This window comes from Danio rerio, chromosome 1, assembly GCF_052040795.2.
Source record: "Danio rerio strain M-AB ecotype USA chromosome 1, GRCz13ab, whole genome shotgun sequence".
NCBI lineage: Eukaryota > Metazoa > Chordata > Actinopteri > Cypriniformes > Danionidae > Danio > Danio rerio.
Window position 1 is genome coordinate 6,717,230 of NC_141021.1, and position 25,646 is coordinate 6,742,875.

General features: G+C 39.8%; 1 protein-coding gene across 4 annotated transcripts in view; it reads right to left on the reverse strand.

Moving 5' to 3' along the window:
- The window catches only part of fn1b (fibronectin 1b), a 41,124-nt gene that overhangs the window by 3,010 nt on the left and 12,468 nt on the right, over positions 1 to 25,646 (reverse strand). Inside the window, 32 exon segments of one of the 4 annotated variants that reach the window (NM_001013261.2) lie at positions 100 to 206; positions 292 to 417; positions 1,960 to 2,121; positions 2,204 to 2,342; positions 2,430 to 2,917; positions 4,014 to 4,103; positions 4,211 to 4,399; positions 4,511 to 4,600; positions 4,832 to 5,014; positions 5,108 to 5,195; positions 5,302 to 5,489; positions 5,593 to 5,892; positions 6,107 to 6,220; positions 6,333 to 6,488; positions 6,568 to 6,741; positions 6,825 to 6,941; positions 7,018 to 7,284; positions 8,679 to 8,768; positions 8,872 to 9,061; positions 12,690 to 12,883; positions 13,089 to 13,175; positions 13,358 to 13,526; positions 14,945 to 15,039; positions 15,130 to 15,393; positions 15,473 to 15,751; positions 17,633 to 17,827; positions 17,936 to 18,025; positions 18,177 to 18,305; positions 20,038 to 20,214; positions 20,297 to 20,465; positions 22,126 to 22,238; positions 25,268 to 25,408. In NM_001013261.2, coding sequence (NP_001013279.2) covers positions 100 to 206; positions 292 to 417; positions 1,960 to 2,121; positions 2,204 to 2,342; positions 2,430 to 2,917; positions 4,014 to 4,103; positions 4,211 to 4,399; positions 4,511 to 4,600; positions 4,832 to 5,014; positions 5,108 to 5,195; positions 5,302 to 5,489; positions 5,593 to 5,892; positions 6,107 to 6,220; positions 6,333 to 6,488; positions 6,568 to 6,741; positions 6,825 to 6,941; positions 7,018 to 7,284; positions 8,679 to 8,768; positions 8,872 to 9,061; positions 12,690 to 12,883; positions 13,089 to 13,175; positions 13,358 to 13,526; positions 14,945 to 15,039; positions 15,130 to 15,393; positions 15,473 to 15,751; positions 17,633 to 17,827; positions 17,936 to 18,025; positions 18,177 to 18,305; positions 20,038 to 20,214; positions 20,297 to 20,465; positions 22,126 to 22,238; positions 25,268 to 25,408 — 5,360 coding nt within the window. 4 annotated transcript variants of the gene reach the window in all.

The window sequence follows — 25,646 nt, forward strand, 5'->3', positions numbered from 1 at the left end:
TGTTGAGGCAAGTTGGAGTTAAAATCTGCAGGACACCGGCCCTCCAGGACTGAGTTTGGACACCCCTGGTGTATATGGACATAAGTTGCTTGTTTATACCTGTTGTCCTCCATAGCATGTGCAAGTGCAGATGGCCCCCAAGTATTCTTTCTGCCACTGGTTTCCAATCTGGTACATCTTTCCATCATCGTAACATATGGAGTCATCTACACCGAAATGGAAACATTTACATCCAGATCTTGGAAGTGACCAAACCTGACCTTAGAGTGTCTGTTTAGAGGAAGAACTCACGTGGTTCACACTTGAACTCTCCTTTGCCATTGCCCAAGCAAGTGCAACTCATCAAGTGACCGTTTTCTGCCCGACGCTCCCACTTTTCGCCAATGCGGTAGTTATTTCCGCTGTCGTGACACCATTCTGAAAAGATGCAGGAAGCATTATAAAAACTGCCTACAGAGCAAAAAACACTATTGTACCTTTAAAGTACTTGTGAAATCAAACACAACATTTCATACTTTGAAGATTTGAATATCGAAAGCTTGCAGTTTGTAATTTTTCAGGTAAGTAGATCAATGATCAATCACCTCATACTTCAGTTTCTTATAAAATTTTCTGACCAATCAAATGATCTAAACCAGGGGTGCCCAAACTCATTCCTGGGGAGCGGTGTCCTGCAGATTTTAGAGAACTTGAAAAGCTAGCTCAGGTGTGTCTAATTGGGGTTGGAGCTAAACTCACCAGGGGCCTCATGTATCAACGCTGCGTACGCACAAAAACTTTGCGTACGCCAGGTTTCACGCTCAGAATCGCTCACGTTTGGATTTACTAACGATGAACTGAACGTGGGAATGTGCGCAGCTCCACGGCAGCTTTATGGCTGGCGTATGCACATTTTTTGTGCGTGTCTGTTTTATTTCCATTGGCGACTCCTAGAGGCAGTTGTGTTAAAATGCACTCTACAACGTGTCTGAGCCTTGCAGTGGCAGCTGTATGAGACGGGTTCATCTAGCAGGTATATAAGATTTCCATACCGTATAGTTGACCAGCCAAACATTAAAGCGCAATTTGCAGCGGTCGCCTGTTTTCCCATTGTAATGGGAGCGATCTACCGCATGCACATTGCTATAAAGACACTATCTGAAGATGAATTTGCAAGCGTGAATCAGAAACATTTCCATTCAATAAATGTGCCAATAAAATATGATGCACAGACTTATTAATGATTCCTACTTGTCTATCTCGTGATAAATAGTTGGCAAAATCTGATATGTAGCGGGGGAAAAAAACAAGAAAGAGTTCATCAGATGCTGGATTCGCACTTAGATAGTTAAAGTGGATACAACATTTTACACCTATAAATCACACTATTTCTCTTTTAACTCCACAGTGCGATGTTCAGACCCAACTGTGTTAACCGCATCAGCTAAACTCTCCCCACTCTATTTTTTTCTTTTGTTATTAATTCCGGAGGACAAAATTGCAAATAACACCGTTTTTCTCCGGTCTACCTCCGAAAGCAGCACCTTCAATTCACATTCTGTTCAAAGTTTCTCTTATTGCTTGCTTTTGCATTTGCTTTTTCATTGGGCTTTGCCAAAGTAGAGTCATTCATACGGGGGAGGAGGCAGGGAGGGGTTTTATGCTTGTGTATGTTGCGCTTAGTTTCACGTTCATTCAGATGTACAAAGAATATGCGTGGGATTTGGCGTAAGCAGTGTTTCATACATCTGAATTTTTTTCTGCGTACGCACATTTACAGTAAATGTGCGTACGCAAGGTTTTAGTATAATTTCCACGCAAGTCTTCGTACATGAGGCCCCAGGACACTGGGCCTTCAGGACAGAGTTTGGACACCCCTGCTCTAAACACTGGCTTTTTTTTTTTTTTTTTTTTAAAGGGGAGGAGCTCCTTTGAAATGTACATTTCAATGAGCTTCACGGGACCTTTAAAATAACTTACTGGAAGAGTCACATCTGAAATGTCCACTTCCCAATCCAAGACATCTACACCAGAGTTTAAAGCCTGTATCAGACATGCGCTCCCATTCCGCTCCGACATCGTGGTGAGTGGCCGTGAAAGTGTCATAACACGAGTCCTTGCTGGACGTAGCATCTCCTGGAACTGTTGGGTTGAAGGGAACAATGTCGGCATCAGAAATGTATGCATATTAAGCTTTCATCAAAGCTTGAATTTCCTTTTTTACCTGTATTTCCAGCAGTGACGACTTCCTCTAGGATTTTGTGCTTGAGGGCTCCTTTCAAGGCCTCCACAATGACATTATAGGAAGCACCAGAGGTGAGACCAATCAGAGTGGCAGTTGTGGATGTTCCTGGGACACGCATCTGCAAAACAAGCAATTGTGAGTTTTAAAAGCAAGGGTAAGATGATTAAGAAATTCTGGAACCTTTATATACTTCCTAGTTCTTTACCTGGAACATCTTCTCATCTGGATGGGTGATTGGCTGACATGATACCAGGTAGGCAGAACTCTGCTGGAAGGGCTGCCATGAGATGGTAGTCTGGGTCTGAGCTTCCTGCGGCCTTCCTGTCCTGTCCTCTGGAAAACCAAAAGGATGGCCATCGCCAGGCCTCTCACTAACCTGAATAATCTGAGGCACACGACCCCCATCGGGTCCCACCTGGGGGACATAGACTAGGGTCTCCCCAACTTGAGGCACATAAGGCTGTGGTCGAGGTTGGTTAGGCTGAGAGATTGGCTGACGATTTTGAGGCTGGTAACCTATGTTGGGTTGTTTGGGCTGATTATTGTATTCGGTGTACTCCACGTGCTGCCCGTGCGCATCCGTTGAATCATGACCAGTAGGACCCACTGTATTAATTCTGTTGTCAGGCTCTGGCACATCCAGCTTGTCTCGGCCACCATGACTGGGCAGGCTAGGTAGACCGGATATCAGCTCTAGGCAGGAAAAAGCATTAAAAGCAAAGCAGCAGGTTAGGAAGCAGTCCTAGTTGCAAAGCAGTAAGGTACTGAAGATTCAGTCAAATAAAAAAGGGGAGTAGATCCAAGAATTTTCTTAAAATTGCAAAGCTTTGCAATTAAAATAAGTAAATGCATTATTTGGTTTTGCCAAACAAGAGTCTGAATTTTAAACACTGTATAAAGTTTAAGGCAAAGATGACTAGTTAAAATTATACTTTTAATCATTAAAAGTCATACAGTAATCAGGATGGACCAGCCCCTTAAACACTGATCAAATCTTTTGATGAGGGAACACTTTAGTTTAAAAAAGGTAGTGGTAAGATAGCAGTTCTGCCAGCTTGGTGCAAAAATATGCAGCTAACTTCGGTTTACATTAGATTCTTTTTGCATTTAGTTCTAAAAAGCTAAGCAGCTTTAAAAATATGTGGCTTTGCAAGGTGTACAATTGAAATGCAAGCCAGCGCAATATCAAAGCTTTCACAAAATCCAAGATTTCCAAGAATCCAAGCTGCTGTGCTGTTTATACTGCAGTAGCCATCATGCTTGCAAACCCCAAACCCTTGTTCCTTGGCTTGTATCATTCAACAGTATTCCTTGTATCTCGATGTATGCTATAACGTTTTACATAATGCAGACATTTTTATAGAATATGGCTTACAACAAGGAATTCTTTACATTCCTCCACCACGGTGACTAAAGCTCTGCACAAGACTTTTGGCCAGCGGAGAAATTAAAATGGTCGTGCCCAACTGAGTCTGGTTCTCTCAAGGTTTTTTTTCTTCACTCCCATCAGGTGAAGTTTTTTTTCCCTCTCCGCTGTCGCCACTGGCTCGCATGGTTCAGGATTGGTAGAGCTACGCATCGATGAATTTGCTCTTCAGGGTTTGAACTCTCAGTAATGATTAAATCACACTGAACTGAGCTAAACTGAACTTAAACACTAAAAACTGAACTACACTGTTCCAGTTACTATGACCATTTATGTGAAGCTGCTTTGACACAATCTACATTGTAAAAGCGCTATACAAATAAAGCTGAATTGAAATTGAATTGAATATTAGTAAATACTTACGAGTTGTGGCTGTGCCAACTAGTGGTGCGCTTCTCTGGTTATTCAGAAGGGCAATGATCTTAATAATGTATTCTGTGCCTGGTTTTAGACCTGAATTTAAAAATCACAAATATATTCACAAGACAAATTAAGATATTTATTTATTTACTGCTGTCTATTACACATCTGGTTGCAATGTGAAGCAATGTTTGTCTTACCGGCTATAGTGGCATAGTTCTGGCCAACATTATTGCGTGGAAAAAGCTCACGAGGTGAGCCACCTGATTCTTCATAAGTGATGTAATATCCTGTGATGTGTGTTGGAGGGGCTTGCCAAGTGAAGGAGATGGAATTAGGGGTTAGGGAGGTGAATTGGAGGTTGGTTGGAGACTGAACAGCTGGACGGGCTGTAATTGCATAGAGTGAAATAAAGTTTAAGGTCATACCGAGCAATGTCAATCAATTAAATTTGAGAATTCACCTCAAATCAGCACTATTTAGGTAAAGCTACTTTGTACCTGTGTTTACAGTCATTGTGAAAGGAGGACTCCTCATGTTTCCATTTACTGTGTACATGTTGACCACATACATGACACCTGGATGCAAACCTGATGTATGGAATACAGTTATTTCAATTAATGGCAATACCCCAACATCATAAAAAAAACTAAAGTTCGTAATAAATTGAAGAAACTTCATACATTTTAGACACTAAAACAATAATAACCACAGTATACCTTAAATGAAGTGTCTTTGCATCCAATATTTTAAGTTTATAATCCCTGGGTTAGTTTATCCAGTGGTTGACAATTTTTTGGGCATTATGTATAGTTGCTTACCAGTGACAACATAGGTACGTCTGTCAGAAGGAATAGTTTGTCTAAAGGTGGGGTAACCTCCATTTTTGGGCGTGGCTTCAATAAGGAATCCTGTCATTGGCTCATTATTGACAGCACGCCATGCAAGAGTGAATGAGGTGTCTTTTACATCACTGATACGGACTCGGCGAGGAGGGGTAATATCTGTGTAGCCAAAGAGATTCGTTTCATTTAAATACAGGATAATGATTTCAAAAATCATTCAACTATAATCCAGATTACTGAAAACATACTTACTGTCGGCGGTGGTAATTTCTCCAGTAAGAGGGGGACTGCTGTCTGAACCCCTCAGTGCATAGACATGTACATTGTAAGGGGTTGCCACCTGTTAATAAACACAGATGTTTAGCCCTAATATTTTCACTTTGTTACTTTTAATTGTGCCCAAAATGATTATTGGATCAGTTATTTGCAAAATTTAGACATATTACCACGAGCCCAGGCACTAAGACTTGCGTAGAGTCTGGTGAAACGGTCATTTCTTTGGATGTGGCAAGCTGATTCCTTGGGGTGACCACCACACGATAGCCAGAAAGTCTGGAATTGGGTGCTTGCCATGACACAATAAAGGAAGACGGACTGATGTCGAAGAACTGAATATCGGTGGGAGCAGGAACAGCTTGAAAAAGTAAAAGGATTAGAATCAGGACAGATCTCCAACAACACTCAACTCTATTACCTGACTAACTGAAAAAGCTAATTTGAATTGAGAGATGCCATACCAATGCGCTGAGTGTCTTCTTGGATAGTTTGCTGTATGCCCTCAAGGGTTTGAAGTGGGTTGCGTCCTTTCATTGGAATAACTTTAATGATGTACATGGTTCCGGGGTTCAGACCTTGAAGAAGCACACTGTTGTCACGTCCACTTAAGGCAGGTTGGTACTCTCTTTCGCCTTCCTCCGGACTAGAATACAGAACCCTGTAGGAGGTCACTCCTGGAACCCGTGGAACATTCCATTTCACAAGCATGGAGGTAGAGTCCACATCAGTGAAGGTCAGGTCTTTTGGTTTCTGTTCATTAGCTAGAAAGAAGGACAAAGTATTGGAGTATATGTAGAGGGGTTTGGAATAGTAACTAAAGCTTTGCACTGTTCACCGGACGATTGATAATTTGGTCCTTACAAGAAACAGTCCTTGAACCCATTGAGATGCACACTTAACTCCAGTTGTTCAACTTAAACCAGAACTATGATTTTTTTTAGGTTAGGTGCATTAAAATATAACAAAACCACTAACTTGTTGTAGCTTTTTGGACCACTGGTGTGCTTTCTCCTTCTTGGCTGAGAGCAACCACATTGATTGTATACTCCACCGTGGGCACCAAGCCATGGATGGTCATTTCTGTACGCTCTAAGAAAAGGGGAAACAGATTTTTTGTTACGTCTATATGCTGAGCAGTTCTTCCAAACCACCATCATAGCTGTAAGAATAAAAAAATTGTAAAAAGTGAGCAGTCTCTCACCAGGGCCAACTAGTTCAGAGAATGTAGGACCTTGCCCACCCTTGGGTGTCCCTGTTACCCTGTACCCTGTAATGGGACCTCTAGCTGGGGTCCAGCGTACAGTCAAGGTATTGTCTTGAATATCTGTAACATCTAAATCTGATGGCGACGCAATGCCTGAAAGTGAAGAAAAGCCATAAAAAGACATTAATAGTCAGAAAGTCCTGATACAAATGCCTTTAGCATGTGTGCTTACTTCCACCCGCAGTCCTGTGTGTGATGATAACTGGTGTGCTGGATGCTGGGCTGTCCCCTCTTCCTGTCACAGCATACAGCGTAATGGTGTAATCTGTGTCAGGCCGCAGACCCTGGATGGTGGCAGAAGACTGTGTTCCTGGAACAGTGAACTCTCTCGGTGCATCTCTTTCACCTGGGAGTCAGTAAAGTCTATTAACTTCAACTGAACTTGCAATAACTGAATACAAGACGACATCCATTGACCATTTCTCATACCAGTTTCGCCATGTGTGATCTTGTAATAGCGTACGGTAACTGCCGGGGCATCCCAGGAGATGGTAATGCTGGTGGGTGTGGAGGATGTCACAGCCAGGTCAGTGGGAGCATCAGAAACTAAAGGAAGAAACAAGAGTCATATTGTTCTACTACAAAAGATTAGGAAGATGTATTTCAATTCCTGACTTCTCACCAGTTGCTTGTGTTCCAGTAAGTGGTAGACTTTCTATATTGCTGCTGACGGCATAAATATGAACGGTATACTCTGTCTCAGGGGCCAGGTTCACCAGCGTGAAGTAGTTTCTTGTTGGTGGAAGTCTCTCATCTTTAGCACGCCCACCACTTGTTGGTTGATAACGTAGGCGGTAACCGGTAATGACTGCACGTGGGGCCATCCAGTGCACGGTGAATGAATTGGTGGAGACGTCAGAGAAGTCCAGATTTGTTGGGGAGTCCAGTTCTGTGTGGATGAGGGGAATGAATTCAATTGGGGAAACTTACAGATAGTGATAAGGGAAAGAAAAGGGGGTTTTCACACTAGCACCTTTGGTCTGCACCCAGGTTTGTTTGATGTCAGAATACGGTTCGTTTAGTTAGTGTGAATGTGTCTTCTGAGCTCAGGTGCACACCCACTATCAAGTACCCAAGACTGCCTGAAAGAGATGGTCTGGCGTACAGTTCGTGCAAACTGTGGTATGGTTCACTTCTGGTAAGAATGCAATCGTACCAAATAACGGAAGTGAACTACCAAGAGTACATCAAACTATCAATTTCATAATGTTCATTTGTGTGTGTGTCTGTGTATCACGTACTGTACCGTGGTGACAAGCGGGGCTGAGCCAGGGCAATCACATTGATAGCTTGTCTCCTCCAAAACAGATTCTGCAGACATCGGGCTATGTTCTAAACCGGGGGTCACCAACCCTGTTCCTGGAGAGCTACCTTCCTGCAGAATTCAGTCTCAACCCTGATCAAACACACCTGAACCAATTAATAGTACCTAAAGCAGCACTTTATAATTACAAACAGGTGAGTTTGGTCAGGATTGCAACTGAAATGTGCAGTAAGGTAGCTCTCCAGGAACAGGGTTGGTGACCCCTGTTCTAAACAGTTATAATATTTTGCGGCAGATAGATGCGAGTCGGTTTTTGTTTGTCGAAAACCAAAAGATTGAGTAAAAGCAAAACAACCGCGATGTGCGGTATCTTTCCATTTTGGCGCTTTGCTTTTGTGTCTGTCACCTAAAGTAGCAACACTCATACACACAACAGCAGTTCGATGATGCAAGCGTACCGGCATTCAGAAGGAAAAAAGTCAGTGTGAACTCAAACCAACCGAGAAGGTGGCAACACTGCAAAAAATGCTTTTCTTGCTTAGATTTTTGTCTTGTTTTTAGTCTAAATATCTAAAATTTCTTATATTAAGAGGCATTTTCTAGACAAGCAAAACATATTGTCTTGTTTTGAGAAATAATATGCCAATGTAATGTGAGTTTTTCCTTAAAACAAGCTAAATAATCTGCCAATGGGGTCAGCAAAATAATCGTATTTTTTCTTTTGACGTAAGATTATTTTGCTTACCCCATTGGCAGATTATTTTGCTTGTTTTAAGGAAAAACTCACTTAATATTGGCATATTATCTCTCAAAATGAGACAATATGTTTTGCTTGTCTAGAAAATTCGTCTTGATTTAGGAATTTTTATATATTTGGACTAGAAACTAGACACAAAAATCTAAGTAAGAAAAGCCTTTTTTGCAGTGAAGGGGGGGACAATTGAACTTTGGTACGATCCAGGCAATCGATCCAAGTGTGAAAGCACCCTTAAAACTGTTTCTTAAATTCGAATACGTACTTGTTTTCTGGATACCAGTTACAGGTTCACTCTCTCTGTCATCATAGACGCACACCACTTTCACCAGATACTCTGTATTTGGCAGCAAGTCTAAATTGAGGAAAACGAGAAACAGCAGGTGAAGTTTAAGATGTACCATCAATATTCCTTAAATAAAATATAGAAGCTTTAATTGAGTAATTAGTAAACTTACTCTGAAGGACGAAGCTAGTGGTGCCACCTCCTACGTTGACTTCCTGAGTGTCATCGTCATTATTTGTTGGATGGTAGCGGATGACAAATCGACTAATTTCAGAGGGCTGAACAGAAGGTGCGGTCCATGACACATGCATGCTGTCTGCGCCCACCTCAGAAATGTACAGGTTTGTTGGGGCTGGAACAGCTAAACAAGAAGACGTCAAAATTTGTTGAAAAATTTGTCAGCAAAGATTGGATTTAGTTCAAACATACAATTACAATGAATATTTGATGAGAAAAGCTATTTAACCTTTACATTTTTTACTAATACAAAAGTAAAATACAAACAATATGATACCCCTCCTAGTGGAAGTTATCATAGTGCATTCCTCAAGAATGCAAATACAAAGACACCGCTAGAAATTCATCAATGTTCTGATGTAGGAAAGTGGTCTGAGCGAAGGATTGGTTTGGGGGATGAGGGTTCTATCCTTCAAAATGTAATAAGAAACCTATTTGGAATAAATCACCAGTTTGGGTCTGCTGTGTGATCACTGAGGGTACGCTCTCCGCCTCGTCTGTAATGGTGGATACACTGATGTCATAATTGATGCCTGGCTCCAGTCCACGAATGGTATAATAGTTGACGGAGGAGTTCACCACATCCTCCAAGATGGGAAAATTCTGGCCGGACGTAACAACTGTAATATGGTATCCAGTAACTGCTTGGTAATTTAGTGGGGTCCATCTAATTCCGATCGTGGTGTCCGTAAAATCAACAAAGCTGAGATCACCCACCTTGGGCACATCTTTAATTGGGTTTACAAAGTTGCATTCATGGGTAAGGGAGAAAAGACAAGACACACAGAAGCAGTAGCAGTGACTAAATATGACAAGCAGCAATTAAAGTTCTCATGCCATCAATGCTAATAGATAACTGATCATCAGAAAACATGCACAAAGCTCAAACTTTTTTAGAAAATCAAATGCAATTGATATTTTCTAACAATTAACATCATAAATGAAGCAGCCATGCTTGTTGAGAATTACACAATTATTTCCATGATGCGTGAAATGATTAAACAACAGCAAAAACCAAAGTGTGTGATTAGATTGATAGTGTCTAACCAGAGCAGAAGCAGTAATATGTGGTATTGTGGGTACAGCGTAGGCCATAGGTCTCAAACTCAATTCCTGGGGGCCGCAGCTCTCCACAGTTTTGCTCTGACCCTATCAAACACAGCTAATTCAAATAACCGAGGTGTTCAAGAACACCTTCATCAGCTGTGTATGATCAGGGTTGGAGAAAAACTGTGCAGAGCTGCAGCCCTCCAGTACTTTGACACCTATGGCATAGGCTGTGATGAGTGGCACAAACTGTTGGACTGAGTATGTTGGCCACATTAAGTCTTGTAGAAACAGCACAATGCCTGGTGAGAGGTGTTTTGTGTTTCAATTCATTGCTTGTTTGGTCTTTGTGCCCTTTTATTTGACATTAGCCAAGTTATTATCTCTATCACAGGAAGTAATTTCCGGGTTAGGCTTAATACTTGATACTATATATAACCTTTATTGTAGTTTTACTAGCCTGTTGCCATTTACGCCGCGTTTACACTAATGCATTTTAGTTTGAAAGCAAGGCTGCAGACGTTCGAATCTCTGATTTAGGCTTTTTCCTCAACATTAAGTAGAATACACACATTTCAGTCCTGCATCCCCAGTTTGATATGATAAACAGACTCCAGAGGACATGTCGGTGAATCTTCAAAGGGAACAGTGCACTTTATAACCTTATTCACATCCCCCTGGCTGTGTTGTTTCACTATCTTAACAATAAAATGAAAACATGATATAAGCAACTGCTATTTTCATTTTGATATTAACAACTTAACAGACAGCGGAAATGTTGAGGCTTTGCGCTGCATTATATGACAGTCATCTTCACAGTATGCATATTTGTAACAAAACGGAGCGGATAACATCACTGCCTTCTTTCATTTTCATTGACAATATGAAACATACCCTCTCTTTTGCTGAATATCAGTTTTAATAATCAATAATGGGCATTATAAAAGTATACCGTACAGTACGTTTATACATTATAGGAAATAAAAGCAAACAATCAGTCAATATACAGAATGTACATGGTTACATTAATTATTAACTCATTATTAATTAATGTTTGCGCTCAGCCAAAACACGTTACCTGAGAACAAGTATATATTCAATAGACCAAAGTCAAGGAATATGTTGTAAGATATAGACAACAAGATGAATTGAATATCACGTTTAACAAATACAGTGAGATTAGATCCAGCGGTAGATCCTTGTACTCTTCGATGAGCACAGCTCTCGTCTGGCTAGATAGGCTGCAGCGCATGCCAGTGTGTTTGTGTGTGTGGTCACGTGATGTGCGTTTTCAGTGGTTTGGTGTAGAGTTGTTCAGAAACACTGGGTGAAACGCCAGTGTGGACGCGGATCGTTATCATTCTAAAACGCCGATTTAAAACTAAAACACACTGGTGTAAACAGGGCCTTAATTGTCCATTCTTTGTGAAATTCCTGAGTCTACCCATAGGCACTGAACCATAAACAGAATGCAAAAGATTTACCATGACAATTTTGACAACTCTGATACCAGGTGGCTTTATTCTTGATCTGAAGTTACTATAACCATTTATGTGAATCTGCTTTGACACAATCTACATTGTAAAAGCGCTATACAAATAAAGCTGAATTGAATTGAATGTACATGGTAACATTAATTATTAACTAATCTTTGCGCTCAGCCAAAACACGTTACCTGAGAACAAGTAATAGATTCAAAAGACCAAATCAGGAAATATGTCGTTAGATATAGACAACAAGATGAATTAAATATCATGTTTAACAAATATAGTAAGATTAGATCCAGCGGTAGATCCTTGAACACTTCGAGCACAGCTCTCGTCTGGCTAGATAGGCTGCAGCGCATGCCAGTGTGTTTGTGTGTGTGGTCACGTGATGTGCGTTTTCAGTGGTTTGGTGTAGAGTTGTTCAGAAACACTGGGTGAAACGCCAGTGTGGATGCGGATCGTTTTCATTCTAAAACGCTGTTTAAAAACTAAAACACACTGGTGTAAACAGGGCCTTAATTGTCCATTCTTTGTGAAATTCCTGAGTCTACTCATAGGCACTGAACCATAAACAGAATGCAAAAGATTTACCATGACAATTCTGACAACTCTGATACCAGGTGGCTTTATTCTTGATCTGAAGTTACTATAACCATTTATGTGAAGCTGGTTTGACACAATCTACATTGTAAAAGCGCTATACAAATAAAGCTGAATTGAATTGAATTGAAGCACATTTGTTATAGTAGTCTATTAGGTCAAAAAAAAAACAATTGCCAAATTGCTGTCCACGTGAACATTTTTTTTTTTTTTTTACAAAAGGCATCTTTCTTGTATGGATGTCTTGAGAGGTTGAATTAAGTGGTAACACTTTATTTTGATGGTCCATTTGAGTATTAGTAGACTGTCTGCTTAATATATGTTGATACTGCTTCTTCAACACATTTAACTGACTATAAGAAACTTTGCAAGTACTTGCACTGAACCCAACCTAACCCTCTACTTATAATCTAAAGAGAACTAGTTGGCATGTAGATACAATCACTTCAATTCAACAAATGAACCATCAAAATAAAGAGTGACCAATTAAATCTGTGAATCCATGATAATCAGGTGATTCTCTGGATCATTTATGATGGTTTCGATCCTGCAGAGCATGGCTCAAGCTTACCTTTTTATGTCTGTTGTTACTTTACATGTTGACCATTAATGGGATCTTACCTTGCGTGACAGAAGTCGAGATTGGCTCACTCTCCAGGTGGTTTTTTACAGTGTAGACACTGATATTGTAATCAACACCAGGACTCAGGTTCTCCAGAATGCATGAGGTTTCATCCCCTCGTACAGACTCCTCTAGACTAACTCCACGCTGCCCATTGATCGGTGTGCCTGTCACTCTGTAGCCAGTGATATCTGAGGGGAGAAAGGGAATATTGCATAGAAGTATTGCAAGGAAAAATTGCTGAAGAAATTAATAATCCTAATGAAAAGCCGAGATAAAATTTTGTATTATCAAACGGTCACATATACACAGCCTACACATATGGCCAAGGTCCACCACATTGCTTCGAATCAAGGGTGAACGAGGATAAGAAGTGGGTGTACAGTCAATATTTACCTGGACTTTTGGTGCCTCTCCATCTGACATTGAGTTCACCGTTGACTGAGTTAGGCTCCACATTTAGATCAGTTGGTGGGGATAAGGCTAACGTGAAAAAGCAAAGAGGAATGAAGTCTAGTATTATTCTTGAACAGCATTTCATTTCATATCTTGTAATAGAGCTTATCCCTGGATCTACTAGACCTCAGTCTTTGTAGCAAAAAATAAACTACCTTTAGATTCAGGCAAAAGTAGGACTGGTTTAAATTAGTCTCATAGTAGCTTACATGTGACAACTTTGTTTGTGATAGGGCTGCCATGTTTTCGGCCACTGAACAAGGGTTGCAAGCTGTAGATGTACTCCAGTCCTGGAGTCAGTCCAGAAATGTAAATCCGGCCTGAGCCAGAAGTCTCTTCTCTGGGAGTTTCACCACTTTGGCTAGGCTTCACAGACATCTGAGAAAAGGACATATATTCTTTAGACAGGTAGTCAAATTGGAATCATAACCAGATAATGTCTATTATGATATATAATGTTTACAATGTAGTTGCATGCTTTTCACCTCCCTTACATGAAACCCAGAAGCTTTATTTAATGCAATCATGCTAAAATTAACCTGAAACTAGACCCCAGCACTAGGACTTAGGCCCAATCACAATTCTAGCCCTTCCCCTAACCCCTTCCCCTGGTTTTGTGCGTTCCCGTGAAGGGGTAGTGGTGTCCTAATTCTCTTTAGCTTGAAGGCGTAGGGCTAAAGCCTGGTTTATACTTCTGCGTCAAGTGACCGGCGTAACCCACGGCGCATGCAACGCGCGTAGCTGTGCATTTATACTTCTGTGCGCTGTCTCTGTTGGTCTGCATTAACACTTCGGAAACGCTAGTTGGCAGTGAGGTGTTAATGTTCCTCTGTGTCAAGTTTCTTCGCTGTTGTTTTGCTTTTCCTGAACACTTCCGGGATGTACAAGTGGCTCAAACTCGCTCATTTTGAGCCAGGAACCGGCGGACGTGCAACAACTTTAACTATCAGGTAAACACAGATCAAAACTTTCCATCCAGAGCTCCTTCACGGGACTCCACACTTGTAAACAATCGCTCCGTCAGGCTTGCACCATGCACGCGGCTCTCGGTCCCACCCAGACTCGTCAGCGCTACCAAGCCGACCAATCACAGAGCTTACGCTACGCGTCATTGCGAGGTGTAGTTACATTTTTTGTGAGGTGCACGTCAGCGCCGTAGCATACGTCGACGTTTGACGCAGAAGTATAAATCAGCCTTAAGGGCAAGGGGTATACACTCCTTTAAATGAAGATTTTTCAAGACCACACTCGAAACCAAAGGGTAAGAAAATTTGCCAGAATACACCAGCCACAGCTGCACCCGGAAGTAAGATCCACAAACTAGTATTTTTTTGTCATTATTATGAATTTTTACACAAACAAACACAAGTTTTAATATATTCATAACTGCGTTCATTTTTTACCGTCGTGTAAAAAAAAAAAAAAAGCTAAATGTTAAATTTCGACTCCTTCGAAAAAACTACAGCAGTCGTGATCATCTGATCTCATATCAAGCAAGAGATCATGATGACGTATGATGACGTGTGCAGGTGCTGTAGTGCTGTCCCAATTCTTAGGGGTAAATTTTGAAGCCCTTCCCCTTAACCCTTGGTTTTAAGGGCCAAGGGGAAGGGCTAGGGGTACAAAAATAGAATTGGGATTGGGCCTTACACTTGCACCAACAGAATCTATATAATATGGTTGCACCTGCTACAGGCATGGTACAGCAGCAAAGTTCCTTGCGTATTACACCACAGAGAGTATAGTTCCTAGCCATAGATGTGTCAACTAACGAATTGTTCATAAAGCTTTTATACCCTGTAACTGAATTTTGCAACAGGGATCCAGGTGACGATGATAGCAGTGTCAGTGACTTCAGTGTTGAATCGAGGAGCATTACCCGTGGGCTGAGCTGAAAAACAAGCAAATTAGAGTATACTTCTCTAAGGGCACAGAAGAACATTACTGCACTTGTTTCGCCTCAGAAGAAAAGGTTACGCACTTGTTCTGAAAGTATCAGTAATTCCTTCGCTAAGAGTGTTTCCTTGCTCTGAGTGCAGGGTGACTCTATACTCGGTGTCAGGCTGAAGGTTGGGGAGCTTGTATTGAGACTTGTGGCCAGGAATTCTCAGCTGTTTGGGACTGGAGCTGCCGATGCTGATGAAGAGACGATAACCTGTGACCTGAGCTCTGGGGAAAGACCAGATGACCAGAGCGCTGTCATCGGTGATATCAGTGAAGCGCAAGTCAGTAGGGGCATCAGGCTCTGAGGAAGGAGAATGTTGTGATGATATAGACATAATAATAACGAAATGTAAGATCTTTTGGAAAACTCAAACACTCACTTGTAGATTTCTCCCCGATCAGAGGTTCACTCTCCACTCCTCCGCTGACTGCATAAATATGGAAACGGTAGAGTGTGCCAGGCTGAAGGCGCATGAGCTCCGCATAAGCATTGTGTGTCACAGGAAGCTGAAGGGGTCTCTGGGCCTGGCCATCTGTGCTTACGGGTGCAAAAGTCACACGGTATCCTGAGACCTCATTAGGAGGACCAGTCCAGGTGATAGTGATCTTGACATCGGTAACCTCATAAAACTGCAGGTCTGTGGGAGCTTGGATTTCCTCTGTTGATAAGATGGAAAACAAAATAGCAATCTTTTAGCACTCTACTACAAAGGAAAGTAGAAGAATAACTTTTCCAAATAAGAGAGGACATCCTGGAAATGTCATTTTTCCAAATTTGATGAATTCCAGAATCATGAATGTTCGCCAACCCTTTAAAGGAAACTCTCATGATCATTACATTCTGGAAACTTTACTAGGTGTTGTCCTCAGAATGTTCTGGGAACAAAATTTGTAGCAGTGTTTGGTAGGAATGCAATGGTTCTCTGTAAAAAAAATCTAATCATCCTATTGTCCTCCCACAGTTCAGTTCGCCCTGTGATCCGCAGTTCAGAATATGCATTATTAATGTTTAGTTTGTTCATAAAAACAGCTGCAACAAAGCAAAAACGTGCCCCCTTTGTACACTTCTGGTTACCTTTCACATGTATTGCACGTGCGAAGACCTTACAATCAAATCTTCGTATGTAAATCTGTTGTTGACATCATGGTTCCTAACATGTCAATGTGTATTTGGAGTTTCTGAGAGTTCAGCACAACACATGGAGCTAAAGTGCAGCTGAGACCACAGCACATTGCCATCAGTGTTTCAACAGACACTTAATGTAAATTCAGACACACAAAAAAAAAAGAATGCCAAAGATACCCTAGATCAGGGGTCGGTGTCCAGACCCAGAAGTGTCCCATGCGGACCCAGACATGGAGCAGGTCTCTTACTTCAGTCACGCCCCCGCTGGGTTATTCCACACAGATTGCTCCTAATATTTATTTACTCTGTTTTCCCGCTGTCTGCTTAGAAAAGTTTTTTCTCTCGACTAACTGTTCCCGCCGAATTAAGTGAGAAGAGCCGAATGCTCTCTTTTTGCTTAAGTTTCATTCACTATGATGGTGCTGATAAGCGATAATAGAGCTCTCTGTAATCATTATTGATAAAAATGCATTGTTACCTTGGTAATGTGGCCATAATGTAAACGGAAGTAATCAATACTCTAAAAGTGCTTAATTATTAAGATGTGTTGACACTGTTATTATCTGCATATTGGTTGAGACTGAGGGGAAATTTAAGCATTTTTTTTAAAGATAAAATTTCCAAAATTTAATCCCTACTTTTATTTAATTGAGATTTGCTGTAGAATCCTGCTGCATTATCAGGTGTTTGTTACCCAAGAAATATGTACATTTTTCTTTGAATTTTTCTGTAGCCATTTTTTTCCTAAACATAGCAGATACCATACCATATCAAACCAGGACCCTAAAACTGTGATACATATCGAAGTTGATTGAACCATTGCACCACTAGTGTTTGAACTTGTATACCTTGGGTTAAGGGTCTGTTGAAAATCCCTAACCATAGCAAGAGAAATAGTGATGCTTATTTCATCCAACAAAATATTAATTGAATCTGGAACATCTAAATCTTCACCGTATGCTTTTGCGCTGTTTAAAAATAGTAGAGTATGAGCTTTAAGATGGAAAACAAGATCATTCACGGAAGAAACCACTTCACAGTTCCCATAAAGTAGCATGTGTTTGGTTAAAAAGACATCAACTGGACATTTGAGCCCCCAAAGACACACTTAAAACTTGGTTATCCTTATAAGGTTGTTTTGGCCCTGAGTAAGCTCTAAATCTCCCAGCTCAGACATTTGCTAGTGCCAGCTCTCACTGTGACGAGACATCTTTACACATGAGTGAGAAACTTGGGCATTTTTACCAGCTTTGAGAAAAGTTAGTAAAATTCTCTTAATAATAGCTCTTTGAACTTAATGCAGAGATAAAATACTAGGAACGTGTGAGTGGAGAATATTTTGACAAACAGGCTAACTGAAACAGCAGAAAGCTATAAAAGTGAAAAATCTCTTCTCCATAAAAGGAGCTCTTACCGGGCTGTTGCTCTCCAGCTGTGCTTGCCTGCAGGACCAAAGGTTCGCTCTCCAAGTTGTCTTCCACTGAGTAAATACTGATATTGTATGAAAGGCCAGGTCGTAGGTCACCCAGTGTCACCGATGTCTGAGTCTCAGGGAGGATGAGCTCAGTGCTGCTGCCCTCGACTGAGGGTGTGTACACCACACGATAGCCTGAAAAAGAGTTCATTCCACATTCCAATACACCATCTGCAGACATGCTCAAAAGACAACTTTATAAGACATTCTTAAATCCCAAATGTTGGTTTGCATATCTTATACCAGTAATGGGTGCTTTGGGTTTGGACCATCTGATCACAATGGAGGTCTCCTGGACATTTGAGACCTCATGATTGGTTGGAGCATCAGGTGCTGTGAATAGATATGAGATTCATTTGAAGGCACATTCTGACGGCTGGTTAAAATGTGAATCTTTAAAAAGTGTAGTACATTTCCTTTTGAACAATCAAAAAGGTTTTGCTGTTGTAAGCAGGAACTAAGACACTTCATACAGTGATCTTACCAGTGGTTTGAGTTGTAGTCAGGATGAGTTTTGTATCTCCTTCTGGATTGACTTCATAAACATCAACGTTGTACCTACGGCCAGGCAGAAGATCCTGAATGTTCACTGATGTAGTTGTTCTTGGGAGGTCTGCACAATGGGGACAAATTGAGAAATTATACAATATATTGAATGCCATAAGTTTCGTAAGAAAAGGATGTAACCTTTTTATTTAACATACCAGAGCAAATCAAACTAAATTGAATTGATTCTAATCTGACAAAAATGACATCACAAATGGATTCTTTAGCCAAAATTATCATTGGACGAGCTAGTCATAATAGGCTTTCTAAAGCAAAGAATGTCTCACAGTCATCTTGTTGATTAATAATATTAATATTTTGTTGCAGTTATAAAGCACTTTTCAGGGGACTCAAAGCACTTTACAGATTTTTTTTTTTTTGGAGATATCCACAACTATCATCAGTGTGCAGCATCCACCTGGAAGACACAACAGCAGCCAGTCAGTGCATTCTGAACTTACTGATGGAGTGGAGTCATGAAGTCAGTTAGATAATATGTGGATAGTTAAGAGGCCATGATGGACAGAGGCCACTGGGCAAATTTGGCCAAGATACCAGGGACACACTCCTATTTATTTCAGAGGACATCTTAGAAATTTTAATGACCAAAGAGAGTCAGGACCTAGTACACTGACAATCTAGTCTCTCGGCTCTATACTGGGGCAATAGGATCCACACAGAGTAAGCACCCCCTACTAGCCTCACAAGCACCTCTTCTGGCTGTAATCTAGTTTTCCCATGTAGTATCCCATCGAGGTACTATCCGGACACAACCCTACTTGGCTGTAATGGGTGACCATGTGAGAGCTGCAGACAGCTACTGCCATCTTCATTCATAGATATATACATTAGATGTCGCCTGGCCTACTGTTGTCTATTGGACGGAATGCGTCAATAACGCCGCCATCTTGCTACAGGGTAGCGCTTCTTTGAAATGAATGCGAGGCCAAGGTACAGTGGAGGACTGTGGCCATCCAAAGCCAGAGATATACACATATACACATATATCTATGATCGGGAGTTTTCCTGGATGTTAGTATGTAATTTTCTTTTCTAATTACGAAAATGATAATTTTACATCACTTTTCTACATTGATGGATCAGTGATCGCATGGGCATTCCTGACAAAAAGCTTGTGTTTGTGTGTACAGAAATGTACTATTCACCCTCCCTGTTAAATTTAATCTAATCCGTGTCCTGAAACACTCATCCTCTCCTGCTTTCACTTCCCATACTGACAAAGGGAGCGACTCGTTTGTGAATGAATACCCCGAACGACTCTTTCACTAACGTTAGCCGACAAGTTTCTGGCAGCGCAGCATCTCGTTGACAAATTTCTTTTGCATTGTTTGCTGATTTTATTAAACAAAACTAGCATAAGCCGAGTGTTTAGTGCGAGTTGGAGCTGCTTTGCCTTATGGTGAATGCAGTAAGTGACTGTTATCATCAATAACGTGACCTGATTAGCACAAAAGTTCAGAACAAACAAAAACAGAAAAAAATTCATATTACCAATGAAATGTTCTGCCTTTGTGCTTTGTTTTCTTTGTTTGCTCGTTACTACAGCCGTAGACAACCCTAAAGTCCCGCATCTTCACGTAATAACACTGTCTTGACTAGTGCGGTTGAATGACACTTCTCCTGGGAGCACTGTACCAATGTGACGTCGCTATTGACGCATGCTCAGGGTTCCTATGCGATATCTAGTGTATATATCTATGATCTTCATTGTGGTTGTAGAGTATTGATATTTCTCCTATTCATTTTGTTATCAATGGAATATATTCAACTGTACTCACCAATCACACGTTTCTGAGCTCCTTCTTCTGAGAGTTCATATTCAACTCTAAATCCAGACACTGTGTCAGATGCAGATACCCAGGAGATGACAAAGCTGTTGGAGGTAATTTCAGTAACAGACTCTGAGGTGTCCACTACTTGTCGAGGCTGGGTGGTCTCACCCTCTGCTTTGGCCACTGGAGAACAAGAAGTTGTTTTTCTTTTTGGAAATTACTGAAGAAAAGGGAGTAAAGATAATACATATGTAAAGCTACATACGAGAGCCATATGTGGTGGTGAAGTCAAACCGAGTAACCTCTCTTGGTCCGTAGCGCAGAATGCTGATCAACTGGCCTTCATACGTCAAACCTGCTTTGAGGCCTGAAATGGTGTAGGAGTTGATGTGGCCAGGAATGGTGACCTCCTTCCATGGTGTGCGTGTATTTTTCTGTCAAATGGAAGAAGTTACATACTTAAAAAAAAAAAAAATAGGGCTCAAGTGTTCACATTAGTAGTTAGGTTACCTTGGTTTGTTTAATCTAGACCAGGGGTGCCCAAACTTGGTCCTGGAGGGTCGGTGTCCTGCAGAGTTTAGCTCCAACTTGCCTCAACATAGCTTTTTGAAAGCTTCTAGTATACCTAGATAGAGCTTGATCCAGGTGTGTTTACTGTGCTTGAAGCTAAAATCTGCAAGACACCGGCCCTCCAGGACTGAGTTTGGGCACCCCTGATCTAGACCAAATAAAGAAACTGATACAGTTAGTTCTGATTCTTTTAGCATTCACATGGTTATTTTAGAGACCGGCTGTCTATAAAACAGTTCAACAAAGACTGAGGAAACTTAGATCGCTTCGGGTTTTTACCTCTATGATGACACTGTTTTATAAACTATTTATTGAACCTGTCTGATTTTTTTGCATTGTAGCTTGGCACAGTAAAGAGTTTGTCAAGTAAGAACAGGTTGGTTAGCCTTGTGAAGGTGGCAGGCAAGATTATCGGTTTTAACCAAACTGGTCCAATGGTAATTCAAAGAGATTTAAAACATTTTTTAAAGAGAGCCCAGGGTGTCCTATGCACCCCGGATGACCCGTTGTACTCGGTGTTTCAGCTGCTGCCATCTGGACATCGCTTTAGAGTTCCTATTTGCAGGACAAGTACAATTAGATTCTTTTGGTGGCCATCAAGTCATTAAATGAGTCCAGCAGGGAGGGAGATGCACCTAAAAATGATGCATGTTGTGTGGTAATATTATGTTCATGTGTACATGGAACTTCGCCTGTGTTACGGCACCTTGCTGGAATTTTAGTTTCCCTAAACAGAATAATAAAGTTGAGTCTGAGTCTGAGAGACGAGACACTGCATGTAAATTAACTTAAAATGTAACTTAAAACTTTGCAAATATATTATTATATATATTATTATTATAAAGTATAGTAATATAGTATATAATATTATATAATATAATATTATTTCTACTTGCAAAGCTTCTTATAGTCAGTTAAAGTGTGTGTCTCAACAGATAATAAACAGACAGTCTACTAATACTCAAATGGACCATTAAAATAAAGTGTTACCAAAGTTAGATACGCAAATGAGCTAACATCTAATTAAATCAGGGTAACAAGTTTGGATAACTATTTTTCAAAAAATACCAATATTTAAAAAAATATAAATACTATGAAAATGTGAAAATACCGATTATTGCTATGTTTTAATGCAAAATAGTATGTAAATAACCCTAAAAAAAATACCAAAAACTTTCAATAACTGCAGTTTAAATTTCTTACACACTACGCCTATATAAAAATAAATCAATATTAATAATAATAATTGCACAATTTAGCAACTTTCCACTGAAGTCTGTTTCATGGTGTCAGAGTAAAGAGCAAATGTGTGTTTTTAAGTTCAAGGACTGTGGCTTGTTTGTGTGTGATGAAATCTCATCCTGTGCTTTTAGCAGAAGCGATCATCTCTTTTCGAGGGAGGAACACAAACATGCTCTGAATGGACAAAATGTCTCTCGTTCCAGGAATCTGGATAAAAATCGATGCTTCTGTACTCTTACTGACATAAAATATCTCCTGAAAACACAAAACAAAAAGACTTACGACTCTCCACTTCAGGATGTATTGCGTAATGTGGGCAGACGGAGGAGCGTTCCATTGAATTGGATGGGAATTGGGCTGATTTCCAGCTTCAGTGATGATCACCCGAACAGGAGCTTTGAGAAGGAGGATCAGAATGAATACAGATTGTTAACTGACTGATTGGCTAACTTCATATTTACTCTACAACTTTATTAAATATGACATTTGACACCAAAAAGGTGACTTAGTCACTGTGAAGCAAAGGAAAAGAATGAAGGTCTGTTTCACATTATTTTGGATAAGACATTCAAATCTGATGTCTGGCCAGATGTCTGATAATGTAGTAAAATTACCCCGTTTCTCAAGCTAGCGGTGTTAAACTGTATGCAGGATGATTGCATGGGTGCGGTGTTAGAAATCACACTCCACCATAACATTCTGCACCCACTTTCCCCTTTATTATCCCCAGGCCTTCAGAGGTTTTGGTTAACATCTGCATGCAATTCAAAACGCTGAGGTCATTTTGAACAATCCCTGCGTCCCACTCACCTCTGGCAGAAAATGCACCAACCAAACGCTGTCAAACCAAAATTATACAAAGCAAGAAGATGATAACCCAAATACAAATTCACAGTGACCCTTCAGAAGCATGACCTTCCAATTTACAGTGCTAAAGACAATCATCTGCATATGGCCTGAGCACAGTAGTGTGGCTGTTCCTCTAGCGGCTCTGTGAAGGTCATAAAAATACCGCTCACACTTTCCACAAAAAAGGCCAACAGCTAACAAATGGCAACCTGTATTACAGTACTAATAGCTACTCCTACATGCCATTTGGTTGCAAAGATTTGCAACTGAATGGCATTAAAAGCTGTAAACGCTGTTTGACAAACGCATTTGGTATTTTGCAAGTTTGCATAGTCTACAGTAAAACTTTCCAAAGGCTCTACAATTGTTCAAAGGCAGTATTTTTATATACAGTTGAAGTCAGAAATATTAGCCCCCTTAGATATTTTTTCGTTTTTTTTAAATATTTTCCAAAGGATGTTTAAAAGAGCAAAGAAATGTTCACAGTATGTCTGATAATATTTTTTCTTCTGGAAAAAAGTCGTATTTGTTTTATTTCGGCTAGAAAAAAAAGCAGTTTTAATTTTTTAAACACCATTTTAGGGACAAAATTATTAGCCTCTTTAATCTATGTTTTTTCTCGATAATCTGCAGAACAAACAATCATTATACAATACCTTGCCTAATTACCCTAACCTGCATAGGTAACCTAATAAACCCAGTTAAGCTTTTAAATGTCACTTTAAGCTGTAAAGAAGTGTCTTGAAAAGGATCTAGTAAAATATTTTTTACTGTCATCATGGCAAAGATAAAATAAATCAGTTATTAAAAATAAGTTATTAAAACTATTATGTTTAGAAATGTGCTGAAAAAATCTTCTCTTCGTTAAACAGAAATTGGGGAAAAATAAACAAGCGGTCTAATAATTCAGGGGGGCTAATAATTCTGACTTCAACTGTATATATTACTAAATATTTCTCAAGACACTTCTTTACAGCTTAAAGTGACATTAAAAGGCTTAACTAGGGTAACTAGGCAGGTTAGGGTAATTAGGCAAGTTATTGTATAACGATGGTTTGTTCTGTAGACTATTGAAAAAAAATTGAGCTTAAAGGGGCTAATAATTTTGTCCTTAAAAATGATGTTTAAAAAAATTAAAACTGCTTTTATTGTAGCCAAAATAAAACAAATAAGACTTTTTCTGGAAGAAAAAATATTATCAGGCATACTGTGAAAATTTCCTTGCTCTGTTCAACATCATTTGGCAAATATTTAAAAAAGAAAAAAAATCTAAGGGGGTCTAATCTGTCCCAGATCACCAGTTAACTACATATAAATGGGGAGTTAATCACATATTAAAGCAATGTTATTGTAAAAATGTGATAATTTAAGCATATTAAAATGTTAAAATAACTAAGCAAATAAAAGCATGTAAGAACATACTGTGTGTGATAATGAAAGAATACTCACGCTCACATGTTTAATGTTAGGCCAATTAATAATCTGTTCAAAGAAAATTTAAAAGCAAAAGCAGCTACTGCTGCTGTTTACAAAAGGATGTGTGTGTGTGTGTGTGTGTATATATATATATATATATATATATATATATATATATATATATATTTAAATCTTGAGCTCTTGAAAGCAGCAGGACTATGGGTGCACGATCATCACTTTTTGTCCAGTCTATTTCAAAGAGATCCAATCGCACCAGTTGCGTTTCCTCTAGGCACTGTTGCTTCGCGCAAGTAAATGGAAGTCCACATCAAATCACCTATGTGTGCAAGTGATCATCCTCTCATTTAGTATTCACCTGCTTTCTTTTGCTTGCATGATCAATTATTTATGTCAGTAGTGACTCTAAGATCACATTTGCACAAATATTGGGCCATCTCTATAGTCGAACCCTGCTTTTAAGAAAATTACAATTAAAAAAAAAATTCAACCAGCCAAAGTGGCTAGTGGGAGTGTCTGTCTAACCAGCCACAGCTGACATCTACCCACTTATATGCAACATAACATGTATTTTAAATTATTAATACTTACGTATATATTTTTTTTCAACCATTGGAATTACAAATTTGTACATATGTTCAAATATATAAGATACAATTCTGTGTTTGTGTTAATGTATGGCCATATATTGTAAATGACATTTTAGCTAATATATTTCAACACATATGTATGTATTTTTATTGTCAGATGTAATTGCCATGTATCAGATTTCTGTGTGGGCCAAGTATTGTGACAAAAACAGCAGCCTAGTCATTATGCTATACATCTTCTACTAAAAACAAAAATGGCATTAACACACGTCCTATTTGCATAACCTCAAATGGTTGATGTTCCCCCTGTAGAGAGGGTAGATGGAGGCTAATCTACATTTGCTAGAATTCAAAGCGTTTGTCAATTGGTAAACATTGAGACTGCTCTTTTAGAGGGACCATTTGAGACTTTTTAAAAGGAAAACAAGCATGCCTAATCAGGTGAAGTTAGAGAAGGCTAACTGGAGGAGTAGAAGTGTTGGCATCAACAGATGGCCCTTGTTTTACTTTTTAATGTAATTTTATTTTATTTTTTTTGTGAGATTTCTTACCAGTAGACTGCAGAGGCTCACAGGCCATTTCTCCAATGCCATTACCATAGCAGGAACATCTGTATGGGGTGCCTTGGATGACTTTATTCCATGTTTGGCCGATCTGGTAGAACACCTTGGTCTCAGGCTCCTGGCACTGGTCTAAAGAGAAAGCATAAATGGCGTGAGTAGACGAAATAAAAATAATCTTTCTTTCATTAGAACTCTGACGTGTTTACAAAAAGCTATTGTCTAAATCAAGCCGCTTTCATTTGAATTGAAGGAAATATGGACCATTCATACCGTTACATGCGTGGAATTTATAAAGGGAAGTTCTAACCTTTTGAGAGAAAGGTTAGAAAAAGAAAACCGAACAAAAGACTGAACATGGCAACAACAT